The 15,102-nt window shown below is 36.9% G+C and overlaps 1 protein-coding gene across 3 annotated transcripts in view; it reads right to left on the bottom strand.

Moving 5' to 3' along the window:
* LOC105492879 (aquarius intron-binding spliceosomal factor) overlaps positions 1-15,102 on the bottom strand; it is a 118,322-nt gene that overhangs the window by 44,924 nt on the left and 58,296 nt on the right. For all 3 annotated transcript variants that reach the window (XR_011606187.1, XM_071067126.1, XM_071067127.1), the window contains exons 17-22: positions 14,318-14,496; positions 10,682-10,849; positions 8,183-8,352; positions 4,478-4,719; positions 1,679-1,825; positions 1,020-1,089 (exon numbers count right to left, since the gene is read on the bottom strand). Coding sequence is in view for 2 of the 3 variants with exons in the window: in XM_071067126.1 (XP_070923227.1) it covers positions 1,020-1,089; positions 1,679-1,825; positions 4,478-4,719; positions 8,183-8,352; positions 10,682-10,849; positions 14,318-14,496 (976 nt within the window). In the remaining variant the exon portion in view is untranslated. The remainder of the gene's footprint in view (positions 1-1,019; positions 1,090-1,678; positions 1,826-4,477; positions 4,720-8,182; positions 8,353-10,681; positions 10,850-14,317; positions 14,497-15,102) is intronic.

Below are 15,102 nucleotides of genomic sequence, written 5' to 3'. Positions count from 1 at the left end.
TTTATAGGACAACCCACTCCAAAACAACAGAATACACATTATTTTCAAGTGCACATGAAATAGTCACCAAGAGAGATCATATGCTGGGCCATAAAACAAATTTTAACAAATTTAAAAAGCAAAAACCAAAAAATTAAAATCATACAATATGTTCTCTGACCATAATAGACTTTGACCAGAAATCAGTAACTGGAAGATTACAGGGAAACCTCCAAATACTTAAAAATTAAACACACTTCTAAATCAGTTGTCAGCAGATTTTTTCTGTAAAGAGCCAGAGAGGAAGCATTTTCGGCTTTGCAGGCTAAGCAATCTGTGTTGCAAGTACTTATCTCTGCCATTGCAGCACAAAAATGGCTATAAGCAATGCAGAAAACAAATGGATGATATATTTGCTAATTATCCTAATTTGATCATTACACAATATATACAGTCATCAAAACATCACATCATACCCCATAAATATGCACAATTATGTCAATTAAAAATAAAACAAAACCATGTTCTAATAAAACTATGAACACTGAAGTGAGCAGCAAGATCTCTAAATGCATAAGAACCTACACTTGCTTATAAACACTTAAATTCAGTGGGGCTGCTGTACTTCAAATAGAACACATTCTAAAATCTGTTACTTACTTCTAGTCTTAATCTATGTTTAAAAAAAAAAAAAAAAGGTGTGGCTGGGTGCGGTGGCTCACGCCTGTAATCCCAATACTTTGGGAGGCCGAGGTGGGTGGATCACCTGAGGTCAGGAGTTCGAGACAAGACTGGCCAACATGGCAAAACCTTGCCTCTACTGAAAATACAAAAAATTAGCTGGGCTTGGTGGCGGGTGCCTGTAATCTCAGCTACTTGGGAGGCTGAGGCAGGAGAATCACAAGGCGAACCTGGGAGGCGGAGGGTGCAGTGAGCTGAGATCGCACTACTGCACCACTGCACTCCAGCGTGGGCAACAAGAGCGAAACTGTGTCTCAGAAAACAAACAAACAAACAAACAGGTATAACAACTATCTTACCATAGTCAGCCCAGGCTGCATTCCAGCACGGATGGCTTCTATCTGTGTATGAGTGAACTGAATCGTATTACTGCAAGTAAGAGTAAATAAAAAGTTGGTACAGATAAATGATACTTAGTATAATACAAATTTAGACAACAATGACCAGTGGTCTAAACATCTGCTCTGTATTTACCCCAGTTCTCTCAATCTCTTCTGAATGACTCCCTTCCCCTCTACCCTCCAACACAGACAATTAAAATGGAATTATAGTTACTTTTCAGTACTTAGCCCATCTCAGACCTCATTTGGAGTGCCAAAGTTCTAGTTCCCATTCTAATACTAAATATAATTCCAACTTACTAGTTATGGAACACATGCATTAGGGCTACTGCTGTATGTAACATAGGCTCATGAAGTAAGAACCCTTTGCTCAAATTAAGGTAGCCCTCTAACATTTATTTGTCATGGTACCTGAAAATGTTTCTTTTTGAGATACTATGACTACAGAATGGCCTAAAATGTCAGTTATTCAGCTGACTGATAGAATAGAAAGAAAGGGGGTTCAGAAACAGGAGTTTTGTGGAGTTGTAAAAGAAACAAAACTTAAAAACATTCCTAATCCAGCTGCATTGGCAAACTATTATCATTATTACAATTAGAATAGGTAGTAAAATTACCGTTTGGGTTGATTATAAGGATAAGGACCCCTATTAGGAATAACATGGGGCTCAACAATTAAGGTTTTTGCCTCCTCGGTGTCTTCATCTTCCACATCTGCATCTTTCCTTTTCTTCCCTTTTCCACTTCTTACTGGAAAAGTTATCCTACAAGACCAAAACTTTTGTTCATTTTTACAATTAACAAGGATTTACTGAGTACCTATCTGGTACATGACATTGTAGGCACAATAATCACAGGAGTAAGAAACATTTCTGGCTTAAAGGAACTCACTATCTGTATGTAAACTCTGAAAATGGTAGAGTTATAAGCACTAAAGTGTTGAGAGTTTTCAGATTTAAAAAAGTAATCCAGTCAATGGAGATTTAAAGGAGAATTTAAAGAAACATTAAATACTATGTCACGTGCATTGTAAAGTGTTTTATTCATTGTCCTTCATTTAATCAGAAAAAAAATTCATGGGACAGATGGCATCTAAGATGAGTCTCAAAGAATTTAGGCATTCAAAGACAGGAAGACGTTCCTGGAAGAAAGAAGCAACAGCAGAGGCCAAGTACAAGCAGCGTATTTCACCTGAACATAGAGGAAAAATAAGGCTGAAGAGACAGAAGCCTTGTTATGACAGGAACCTTGTAATGACACATCTAGAATATGAAGCTTTTAAGGCAGAGGGTCATAACCTGGGGTTAGGAGGTAACTCCCCACAGATACCTCAGGGAAGTCAATGAACTCCCTAAAATTGAACTAAAAAATTCATTCTCTATGTGTACTTTTTCCAGTTGCCTTTCACATTCTAAAAAACTAGATAACACCAAAGAATGCTAAGAGCCAATGAGGCTAAGTGGTCAGTACTCATTTTGGTAAGAAATAGGAGCAATCAGCTTTTTAGCTAGGCAGTGAATAGCTCTAGCAGTAAACCATGTAATGGATTCTAGTGAGGTGAGATATGGAGGAAAGATTTTGCTACCATAAAGACTGCTGAGGGCCTAAAGAGGGAGCAGTACAAATGGCACATGAAAAAACTATCCTTGGCAGGGAGCGTTAGCTCATGCTTGTGATCCCAGCACTTTGGGAGGCCGAGGCAGGGGGATCACGGGGTCAGGAGATCAAGACCATCCTGGCTAACACGGTGAAACCCTGTCTCTACTAAAAATACAAAAAAAAAGAAAATTAGCTGGGTGTGGTGGCAGGTGCCTTGTAGTCCCAGCCACTCGGGAGGCTGAGGCAGGAGAATGGCGTGAACCCAGGAGGCAGAGCTTGCAGTAAGCAGAAAGTGCACGCCACTGCACTCCAGCCTGGGCAACAGGCAGACAGACAACTATCCCCACGGCGGAATCTCTGAGATATAGCAGGAGTTTTATGGGAGTAAAAAGATTCAAAAATAATGCTGAGATTTCAAGATGGCGGAGTAGAAAAATGTCTTTGCCAGAAATAGGATTAGGAAAGTATGGAAGACTAGGTTTGGTATATAAAGGATATGTGTATTTAACATGTAGAATTATTATTATTATTTTGAGATAGAGTCTTGCTCTGTCACCCAGGCTAGAGTGCAGTGGTGTGATCATAGCTCACTGCAGCCTCACACTCCTGGGTTCATGTGATCCTCTCACCTTAGCTTCCTGAGTAGCTGGGACTGCAGACACATATCAAATCTTGCTAATTTTCATTTTTTTTATATAGAGATGAGGTCTCAGTTGCCTAGGGTGGTCTGGAATTCCTGGCCTCAAGCAATCCTCTCAACTTCACCTCCCAAAGTGTTGGGATTACAGGCATGAGCCACCAAATCTGGCCTATTATTTTATTTACATATATATATATATATTTTACTGTTTGGGTTGATTATATACATTATTATTTATATATATTTATATATATAAATATTTAACAATCAGTTGAAAGCTGTGTGTTTTCTAATTTGTAGCTAAGAAAGTAATCTGTGGGCTACCACCCATAGGTATCTATATGAAGGAATTCAGGGAGTAACAACCAATTATTTCAGGTGCTTTGTTCTGTTTTCACTTAAATTTTAAGACCAGAGCTAATTTAACATTAAATATGACTACTGTGAGTATTTATTTCATTTATTGAGAGATGAGGTCTTCCTCTGTCACCCAGGCTGGAGTACAGTGGCACAATCATAGCTTAATGCAGCCTTAAACTCCTGGGTTCAAGCAATCCTCCTGTCTCAGCCTCCTGAGTTCCTGAAATTACAGGTGTGTGCCACCATGCCCAGCTACGTTTTAAAATTTTTTTAGAGATGGGGGTCTCGCTATGTTGCCCAGGCTGGTTTTGAATTCCCAGCCTCAAGCTGTCCTCCTGCCTTAGCCTCCCAAGTCACTGGGATTACATGCATGAGCCATTGTGCCCAGCTATACTGTGAACATTTCAAATTTGTGAAAGCAAGCAAAGTTAAAAGAAAGAAAGATTTTTTCCCTAAAAACAAAGTTCAACATCCCACAGCTGTATTAGTTGAGAAACATACCAGACTATGCATAAATGCAGACATATTTTAGTCAAATGCTATAAATATATTTATATAGTTCTCTGCAGACAGTAAGTGTTTATTGATCCCTTATTAGGCATTAGGCTACTTTTATTGTGGTCTTAAAACAGCTTGTGCCCTAAGAAATAGATTCAAATATATTAAAGTCATCCCAGTGATTGCACGGTGAAGGTAGGGACTGCTGAAACAAAATTCAAACATAGTACTCAAAACTCACTTTAGATAACAATCCTGATGGCATAACACACATTGACTACAGCATGCTGGAGAGGGGCATACCCAGTTCTGACTTTACCTGAAAGGGGGTATTTGTAGAGCAGGGTCTTCTACAGTTACTTTAACATTATGACCAGGGAAGCTGGCTTTTAAATGCTCAATGGAGAGAAATGTATCATTGAAATCAAGAGTGGCAATCTGATTGGGCATTTTTGAATAATGTGCGCTACTTGGGTCCCCATAACCTAAAATGATATCATGCAGCCAGTCAGGTACCACACAATCAGTATTCATCAGGTTCCGAATAGTCTCCAGCACAGCCTGTCAGTAAAAGGACAGAAAAAGATTGTGTCAGTGAGACAGCTCAAACATTTGCACTTACTGGAATGCAGAGCTGGCTGCACTAATCCAGAATTCCTGAGTGTTTCAGAGCAAGAAGCTATTTTCCGCTGGCTGACAGGTGCTTGGCTAGACTGAATCAACAGCTATATTTTCAGCTGATACCACACACTGAGTTAAACAAAAGACCAAACTTAGCAAGAACAGTTTATCCATTAAGAGTTCACTTAAACAGAATGACATAAATAAATTTACCATTTGACTCCTATTGAGTAGGATGAAAACCAGACTCAGGTCGATACAGCAGTAAGAAAACAATATAGAACAAACCCTTAGAGAAAATACTTCCTCTCAGAAACTCCTGGAGGTTTTCCCTCTTTATACTCCATAGTCCTTTAATGCTAAAATCACACACAACCAGAAGCACATTAATGTATGCTTCAATTGTGATGAAACCTCACAATTTAGAAAACTAAAATTAGCACTGTGAGAAGAAATAAAAAATAAAGTGAACAAAATCATAAAAATAAAGGAAATATCAAATAAAATTTCAGAAGGAAAGAATCAGGACTACAACAAAAGGTCATTATAGTAGTTAGCATATATACTGTCAAAAGTAATTCCAAAAAGCTAAGGGAAATTCTTAGACTTTCCAAAAATCATTTCAACAAAGTGATCTATCTCACATATAGAAATCTGGAGACTAGGCTATCAATTTCAAAGAATAAAATAACCAAACCGACAATTTTTAAATCATAACTATTATACAACTTTTAAAAATGATAAGATAGTATATGTTAATCACACCCTTAATCATGTTGCCTTGCTTTATGTTCTTACACTTATACCTGAAATTCTCTTGTTCAGGTACTTGGTTATTTGTTTTAACCCTACTATCCCTACTATCATTTGTTTAATCCCTACTAAAATATAATTCCCACAAGAGGAGGAATCTAGACCAGTTTAAATATGGAACGGGTGAATGAATGAATACCCAAATGAGTATATTCACATAACAATGATGAGTAAGATCAGTGCTCTGCCCTCTAAGGAAATTACAGTTTTAGTAGCAAGATAAAATATGTCCTTAACTGTAACAAAAAGCAGCAGAATGTGGTAAACAGTAAAGAATGTTATAAAATACAATGGGAACAAAGTTCACAGTAAATGAGAGATGGATGCCGGGGACACTTAACATTAGGAAAGGTTTCATGGAGGAAAGTGGTATTTTTATTGAACTAAAGTAAAAGATTTGTGAAGGAGCTTTGATTTATTTCATCATGAATAGGAAGTCAAAGAAATGTTCTGAGAAGGAGAGTAAAATGATCAGTGTCACACAGTAGGGAAACATATGAAAAACAGGTGACTGGCTATGAGGAGACTCAAGGGTAGACAAAGAGGGGGCTATTATAACTGTCTAGGCAAAAAATAAAGTATCCAGATTAGCACAGGTTGTACAAACTGGAAAAGAGAAAAGGCAATAAATGAGCGATGCTACACAGGTACATAATGAAACACCAAAGACACTAAAAGAGCATTCTTTTTTTCCTAAACATAGGCAAGTTAATCATTCGCCCTCTTTCTTGGATCAGAAACTAAATCCCTCCTTTGAACTTTCAGGACACTTTCATCCACAGTCTTTTTATGGCTTTTGATACCTTGTAACTGTTCATGGTAAGCATTTGTCTAGATTTCTAACTTCTCTAAAGGTGTAAGTTGTATCTGATTCATCTTCATAAGCTTCATTTTAGCACAATATCAGACTTACAGTAGGCACTAAATAAAACAGTCAAACATGAGTATAAGAAAATAATTTTTTAGTTTTCAGTAAAGTAACTGAGATTTATTTACTGAAAACTGATCAACTGTGACAGTCATAGGTACTATAAAACTTGGAAACTCTTAGATTTCTCCATCCTTTGTTCACTCAATAAATGTTTATTAAGAATATACTATATAATAGGCACAGTTCTAGGTGCTAAGGACACGCTGGAGAACAAAACAAAGACCCTGCCCTCATAGATTTGTTTGCTTCATTGCTTTCTAATGGAGAATTCAGATACATAACAAATGTATAATCATCAGTTACGATAAGGGCTCTGAGGAAAAATATAGGGAATAGGGTAGAGAATGATAAGAAGATGCTACTTTAGGTAAGGTTGCCAGGGAAGGCTTCTCTTAGGAGGTGACATTGAAAAAGAGTTGCCCATGTCAGGTGAGGAAATGAACTATGTAAATACCTGGGGATAATTATCTAAGTAAAAGGAACACCATGTGAAAAGTCTTGGATTATTTTAAAAAACAGCAAAAATGACAGTGTGACTGACATGGAGTGAATAAGGAAAAAGTGTTAGAAAATGATGTTGGGAGAGGCAGCCAGAAGACAGAAAATGATAAAGGGCCTTTTGGATTATGGTAGGAACTTTCTAATGTGATGGAAAAACATTAAAGAATGTTAAGTGGGGGTATCAAGGTATCTTTCACATTTTAAAAGGATTATTCAGCCATTATGTGGATATGTGTAAGGGGAGGAACAGACAAGAGGCAGGGATGTGTGAGATAAAGGTGTCTTGGACATGGCATCAGCAGAGGTGATGAGCTAATCAGACTCACTGATGGATTAGAGGTAGAGTATGAGACAAAGAGAAATCAAGGATATCTCCACTTGTGTTCAACAACAGGGAGAGATGAAGAACAAGTTCTGCTGTTTGAAAAGTTTTCTTTTTTTCAATCACAACAACAGGGTTACATAAAAGTAATAAAGTGATAGGAACGTCTAAGAAGTACTGCACTTTGGGAGAAAGAGAAAAGGAAGGCATTCTTTCTACAAAAGCTACATATTATCAAATGCTAGAATTGTTCAATGTTTAAGTTTTATAATATAGTTTCAAATAATGGTTTTAAAAAACTATCCTTTAATAAAAATCTTCTCCCCACAAAGTTATTCTGAAAGTAAAACTTTGAGCCACCAAACTTCCCTTTCCTACTAATGACTAAAAATATATTATATCATATAGTAATTCAGAGCCTTGAGGTTCCATATCTGTCTTCTTAAAGTGACTTGGAAGTATACCTACTTTTGATTCAAAAAAGAAGCCCCAGTAAACAAGTAAGCAAGCTTTCCTTCACTTCACAATAGGGCATTAGCTGAGTACCTAATATACAAAAAGCAAAAAAGGAGGTGGACCCTTAATAACATGTGGATTCATCTATATTTGAAGTTTCTAAACTCTTCAAAAGACAAAATAATTTAACAAATCAATTTCTTTAAATTTTTATATTTCATCAATGTTAAAAGTTTAAGAGGACTGCTTATAGTAAAAATAAAAGCAGTAATTATTATTTTCTTAACAAATCTTCCTCTAACCAAATATCTTTGTATTTACGTCATAAAAGTTACTTAAATTATGACATAGTACTTTTAGTTACATAGCCCCCAAATTACCTTAAAGTTATTTTCCTTTGGTTTTCTCCTCATTATTATATTAAAAGTTTCATACACATCCTCTGCTCCATTCTGTATAGTATTGGTCATATCTTGTTGATACTGGTTTGGATCCAAAAACACTCTAAATGTCCTTGATTCTCCTCTAAGATTGGGTCTGGGTTCAGGTCCTGGACAATTTGAAAAAGTTTGTTAAATAAAATATATATTTTTCAAATATCAAAGTAAGTCAACAGTATTTTTTTCCAGAAATGGTGAGTAAATGGTTCAGGCTTAACTCCAACCATTTTTCCCAAACTAGAATGCCCCCACTCACCCACGTCAATTCTAAGCTGAAAGTACTTTCTTCTTTCTCTACATTCTTACTATTTCCTTCCATAGCAGTCATGTAACGTTTACGATGCAACGCCATGACTTGCAATAATTTGTACACACACTCAGAAGCCACACACTTAGAAGTCAAAGAACTTTACTTTTGTCACTCATAGCTCCCACTACTGCTTTACCTACAGTAAGTATTCAATAAATATTTTCTAATTAAATATATGTATTTTAGAATTTAAGGCATAGTTTTCTATTCCTTAATTTGACAGAGGTTTATCACTTTTCTCATCCTTCCACATTCCATACCTAATATAACCAGCACGAAAAGAAATTTCGCATACACAGAAATGTAGGATACTAATGGTTGAAAGCCCAGAGCCTCTTCTTTCCTCTCTGACATATCTCCTCTTCTGGGCATGCGGGGTGGGGTGGGTCTTAGACCTCCAACTTTGGTTCTATTATATGGCCTTATGCTTACTCCATCCATTTTCCATTCCCTTCTCCTATTTTCTTTTATTCTAGAGATAAATAACCTAATCATCAGCAGTTTAACAATGATATAATCTCTAAACCACAGATGGCAGAAACTGACTAAAGTTTCAAAAGAAGTTTAACAACTGGCGGGGCATAGTGGCTCATGCCTGTAATCCCAGCACTTTGGGAGGCAGAGGCTGGTGGATCATGAGGTCAAGAGACCGAGACCATCCTGGCCAACATGGTGAAACCCTGTCTCTACTAAAAATACAAAAATTAGCCAGCATGGTGGCAGGCGCCTGTAGTCCCAGCTATTAGGAAGGCTGAGGCAGGAGAATCACTTGAACCCAGGAGGCAGAGGTTGCAGTGAGCCGAGATTGCGCCACTGCACTCCAGCCTGGTGACAGAGTGAGACTCCGTCTCAAGAAAAAAAAAGTTTAACAACCAAATTATAAAATAAGCACTAGACATGTATGCAGCTGTAATTTAATAAGAAGTATTATAAAGGAAGTCAGGACAACAGAAGAAAGAATTTCAAAGGGATAATAAGTGATACACATAAGAAATCAAATAACTAATTTTGTAAAGCAGTATTTTTAAATGAGGTAAAGTTGGCATCTTATGCAGGGTAATTCTTTTAGTTCTGTTCTGATATTTAGCATCCCTGGCTCATAGTTACCTAAGGCCAAGAGCCTACCATTCCTCACCTCTATCCCAGTCATTTGAAAACCTAAATATCACTATGCATTTCCAAACGAAGGACAGTATTGTTCCCAATTAAGAACCACCACTACAATGAATTAAAACAGTCAAATTTAAGAAGAAAAAACATACCATTCAACACAAAAAAAGCTTAGACAACTGTAAGAAGTATTTAGTGTTTCTTAAAAAAAAAAATGTCAAGTATTATATATTTTAAAAAGCTTTGAATAAAGATGATTTCAAAAGGTCCTGTCCCAGAGTTCAAGACCAGCCTCGCCAACATGGTGAAACCCTGTCTCCACTAAAAATACAAAAATTAGCCAGGCGCGGTGGCAGGCATCTGTAATCCCAGCTACTCGGGTGGCTGAGGCAGAATTGGTTGAACCTGGGAGGCAGAGGTTGCAGTGAGCTGAGATCATGCCATTGCACTCCAGCCTGGATGACATTGGGGGAAAAAAAGAAAAAAAAAAAGATACTGTCCTTTCCAATATCCAACATAGAAGTTTTTTAACTGGCTGGGTGCGGTGCTGGCTCACGTCTGTAATCCCAGCACTTTGGGAGGCCGAGGCAAGTGGACTGCTTCATCTCAGGAGTTTGAGACCAGCCTGGGCAACATGGGGAAATCCCATCTCTACCAAAAACTACTAAAATTTACTGGGCATGGTCACACATGCCTATGGTCCCAGCTACTAGTGGGACTGAGGCTGGAGAATCGCATGCACCCAGGAGGCAGAGGTTGCAATGAGCTGAGATTGCGTCACTGCTCTCCAGCCTGTGTGACACTGTGAGATTCTATCTCGGGGAAAAAAAAAAGTTTTGAAACCATGTTACCTATATCTAAAACTGCATGGTAGGTACCCTAGACATATTTGATACAAAATCTTTTGTCAATTTAGTAGGTAAAACAACTAAAAAATATCTAAGGAGCAAAAAAAGAAAAAAGGCAAAGAAATGTATCATTCTATACACATACTCTTTCAAAAATATATGCCACCATACCATCTTCAATGACACGTCCTTTGTCATCCAGCATGCCCTGAATTTCACAGCCTCTGACATAAACCAGGCCAACCTGCTCAATAAAAGGTCTCCTCCGGTCAAACTTAGTGCCGTAAGGTTTTGTGGGACGTACAGTAATTAAAAAGCATACATCATGCTTACGAAGACCTGGTAAGACATAAAGACATTTCCATTTATTAGAATTTCATTGTTTTCAGTCTTTTGTAGGCAAATTCTTATTTGCCTCTCTACCTCTTATCTTTGGTAGAGAGATATCATGAGTGACCAACGATTATTATCGCATTGTAACACAATTATGGGCTTTTCTATAATCTTTAATACTCAATATTTCATAGCATTAATTGAAATGAAAACCTCTTTATATTAAAATTAGAAACATTCATGCCATGAATATATTACTGAATAAGCCCTCCAAGTCATGCTACAGCTCCAAAATTGGATGTTCGTCATCATTCTTATTTTTAACATTCTTAATAAGTAACCAAAAATATGGCTGGCATATAATCCATCTATAGCATATTTAGCAGGTTTTTAATATCAGTTTAAACTATCTATCAGTGTCATTCCAAAGACAGCCTAATTGTATTTCACTAAAACAGGTCAACTCAAGAATAATTCATCAAGGCAAAAAAGTATTGTTTACAGATACGATTTTGAGAAAGATGGCTGAATATATTTGGCAAATACTGAACATTTTTATAAGTGAATGTCAAGAAATAGGACACTTGTGCCAAAGTCCATAGTTTCTTGGTCACTAGACCCAATAATGAACTCAACGGGCTTCCCACTTCCATTAAAAGTAGAGAAACTGGAAGACAAGGATATAAAATTAGACCTCACAGCATGTAATGCTACACCACTTAATCTTCATTCCATTTCCAATGCTTTTGTTAGCCATTATATGACATAAATGTAAATGTAAACAGTCTGCTTGCTCATAACCTTGTTAACAACAAACACAATGAAATCAAATCAACAATGTGGGTATATGTCCAATAGTACTGAAAATATTTTGGTTTGTTTTAATTGGGGGACTGGTTAGAGTACGGGTAAAGGTAGAAATAATAACTCTATTCATAATACTGATTTAATTATTTCCCAATAAATTCTATGCAAAGCAGCAAGAGTAGTAATGAGAATGAATGGGAACGGTTCTACTATCTGAGTTGTATTACTTGTGTGACATCTGATCTGTACAGCTCATTAAAACTTCTAAGTCTTAAAGCCAAAGAAGTGGTCCTGAGAAGTGATTTATCCTCTACCAAGATAGGAGGTACTTTTTGGCATCACTGAGGGATGACCTCTTGTTCCTTCCTAAAGCAAACCACTTTCCTCTGGGACATCTTAGATCCACATTTTTTAAAATCCTATATTTCAATGAGCTCAACTCTCTCTGCCCTTGCAACCATTTGTATCCACCCTATCCTAGCCGTGCTTTCTGGAGCAAATCTGGCATTTCCATTTCATGAATTCTGTTTCCTTAAATTTAAGTGAGAATATTGAAGAAGATAAGGGCTTGAGGTTCACACCTTTTCAAAGGGAGAAGAGGAATGTTTTATGGTATTTAGTTTAATAATCTTTAAAATTTACTTTTATAAAACAATATTCAGCCGGGCACGGTGTGGCTCATGCCTGTAATCCTAGCACTTTGGGACGCTGAGGCGGGTGGATCACAACGTCAGGAGTTCAACACCAGCCTGGCCAAGATGGTGAAACCTCGTCTTTAGTAAAAATACAAAAAATTAGCTGGGCGTGGTGGTGGGTGCCTATAATCCCATCTACTCGGGAGGCTGAGGCAGAGAATTGCTTGAACCCGGGAGGTAGAGGTTGCAGTGAGCCGAGATTGTGCCACTGTACTCCAGCCTGGGCAACAGAGTGAGACTCTGTCATTTAAAAAAAAAAAAAAATCATTATTGTTTACAGAATCTCTCCTTTTTGCTCCCATTTTCTATTTGGCTATCCTATCTGTGATCAATATAGGGGCTGGTTTTTGGCCCAGGCCTCCCAGAAAACACTTTTCTCTCCATCACACCCCAGACTATCACTCATCCCACAATGCCCTATTGTGCCCTATCTTGCCCATCAAAATGTACCCATTCCACTTCTCATTCTACCAGAGGCTGATGTTTAAAAGAAAAAAAGACTGCCTCATGTCCTTCTGAAAGCAGTCAGTAATGGGGAATGTGGCCTGTTTTTAAACATCCTTTTGTTTTCCTTAACACCAAAATGCGGACCTCTCATCTATAAATTCCTATAAAGAGTCCATTAAAATAAACAAAATTCCAACCATTTACTACTTCTGGGGGTACGCAGTAAGTTATCTCAGTTTATTTCCCACTGTGTAAAACAGTGTTTAATATCTCCTTAAGCTTCAAGGAATAATAAATATGAGGTCTTCTCCAGCAACTTAATGGCTTTCTCGGGGTTCAGCAATAGTAAAGGCGCACATTATTCTGGATGAGTAATACACAGAATGAAACTCTTTTGAAGAATACAAGAGTCATAAAAACAATCTGTCACAAACTATACCCACTACCGTAGGCACTTGGTAAACATTTGGCTAGCTCTGTTGCCGGATTCCTTCAGAATTCTTTGATAACAATATAGTTCCCATGATTATAAACAGCTACACTGGTAGTAATAATTTCTGAAAACAGATCCATTAAGGGGCTATCCCTTTCCTTCTGGCATGCCAAGAAAGTAAAAGGAGGTAAAACCTACTGACTACTGTTTCTCAAAACAGGGCATCAAGTAAGACCTCTCACAGGACAGCTGGGAGAAAAATATAAAACTGCCTAATAGAAATCAGTTCATATGTCACTTCTGGCAGAGGTCTTACCATTTTAATTCTATTGGACTTAGTAATTTTGAACATATCTGCCTCCAAAACAAATTAATTTCGACATGGAACTCTCATCCTTAAAATCTTGCCTAGCAAAAAATAGAAGGAATAACTCCTTTAATTTCTTTGCAATTATTATATATCCTTGAGTACATTTGATTTCACTGATTCTTTAGCCTTTCTGCCTTAGGTGCAAATAAACTATTATTTATTTCTGAGTTGTTTCACTATAGCCCCGCCCACCCCCACATTCTTTTTGAGCTTGCCTAATTTTGATTTTGTATTTTTATTTTCCACAAAGTGTATGCATTTCTATTCTTTTCACCTTGGCTTTTATTTTTTGAAAAATACCAATTTTCCTTACTGCTCTGCATGTCTGCATGTTATATGTGGGCTTTCTCCCCACTCTTTGGTGAACACTAATATTTTTATTCTTTTATATTGATCCCACAAATCCACAAATATTATCTTGCTAAATTTAAGACTTAAAATGCTCTCCTCTAGTCTTTGCAAACTTCAGTTTTCAAAACTTTGATATGTATGCAATTTTATCCTTTTTATTAAAATATTAAGATACCTAAATATTCTTGTATGATCCCTGGTATTTTTAAAACTAATAATTAGAAAGTTGCTATTCTTTAAATCAAATTTCAAGGATAAAGTTTAATAAAAGCTTAAAAGGATAACATTTAGTAAAAGTACTTTGTTAATGCTCTAAGTGAAAGTTCGTAACAAGGCAAAAGGTAATGTCACTTTTTGAAATACAAAATTACCTTCCCATTCATCTTTGATGTGATCTCTGACATTCAGATTTATGGTAACATCTGCACGAACTCGGGTTGGCCAGTTTTCACCTATGTTGGGTTTGGCCACTTCAACAACAGTGAAAGCCACAATGGGCTGAGCCATTCGCGCCCAACCACCAAACACTACACCGCCATATTCAGATTGCCTAAAACCAAAGAAATGGATGGTTACTCAAACAAAAAATAATTTATCCCCAACTTTTAGACAAGTAAAACTAGTAAGTAGGAATACCGTTCAGCTAGTATTTAAGTCCTAATATTAGTAACCCCTACTTCTTAACTTAAAAAAAAATAAACCTTTAACTCTCAAAGTATACAAAGTATATATGATAGCATGAAACAGGTACATGATAGTATGAAACAGGCAAATGTGGTCCAGAAAAGAAACAGAAGTAGAGGAATATCTCCTCCCCAACCTAAGAAAAAAGCTAACCCTATGTATGTAAGAGCGTTCTGGGGCTGAGCCATTTTATCAAAGAAATAAATAATGTAGCACACTTAGTTTTATTTCAGCTTTATTGAGGTATACTTCACAAATAAAAATTGTATATATTTAAGGAATACAATGTGATGTTTTAAACTATGTATACACTGTGGTATCATTACCAACACAGTTATCATTTTTGTGTGTGTGTGGTAAGAATACTTAAGACCTATCCTGGCAAGTTTCAAGTACATAAAACATAATAGTCACTATGCTTTATAGTAGATCTCCAAACTTATGTAGCTTGTAACTGAAAGTTTAGACCCTT

Source organism: Macaca nemestrina, chromosome 7, assembly GCF_043159975.1.
Source record: "Macaca nemestrina isolate mMacNem1 chromosome 7, mMacNem.hap1, whole genome shotgun sequence".
In the NCBI taxonomy this organism is placed as follows: Eukaryota; Metazoa; Chordata; class Mammalia; order Primates; family Cercopithecidae; genus Macaca; species Macaca nemestrina.
This window is presented reverse-complemented; position numbering and strand designations above follow the sequence as displayed.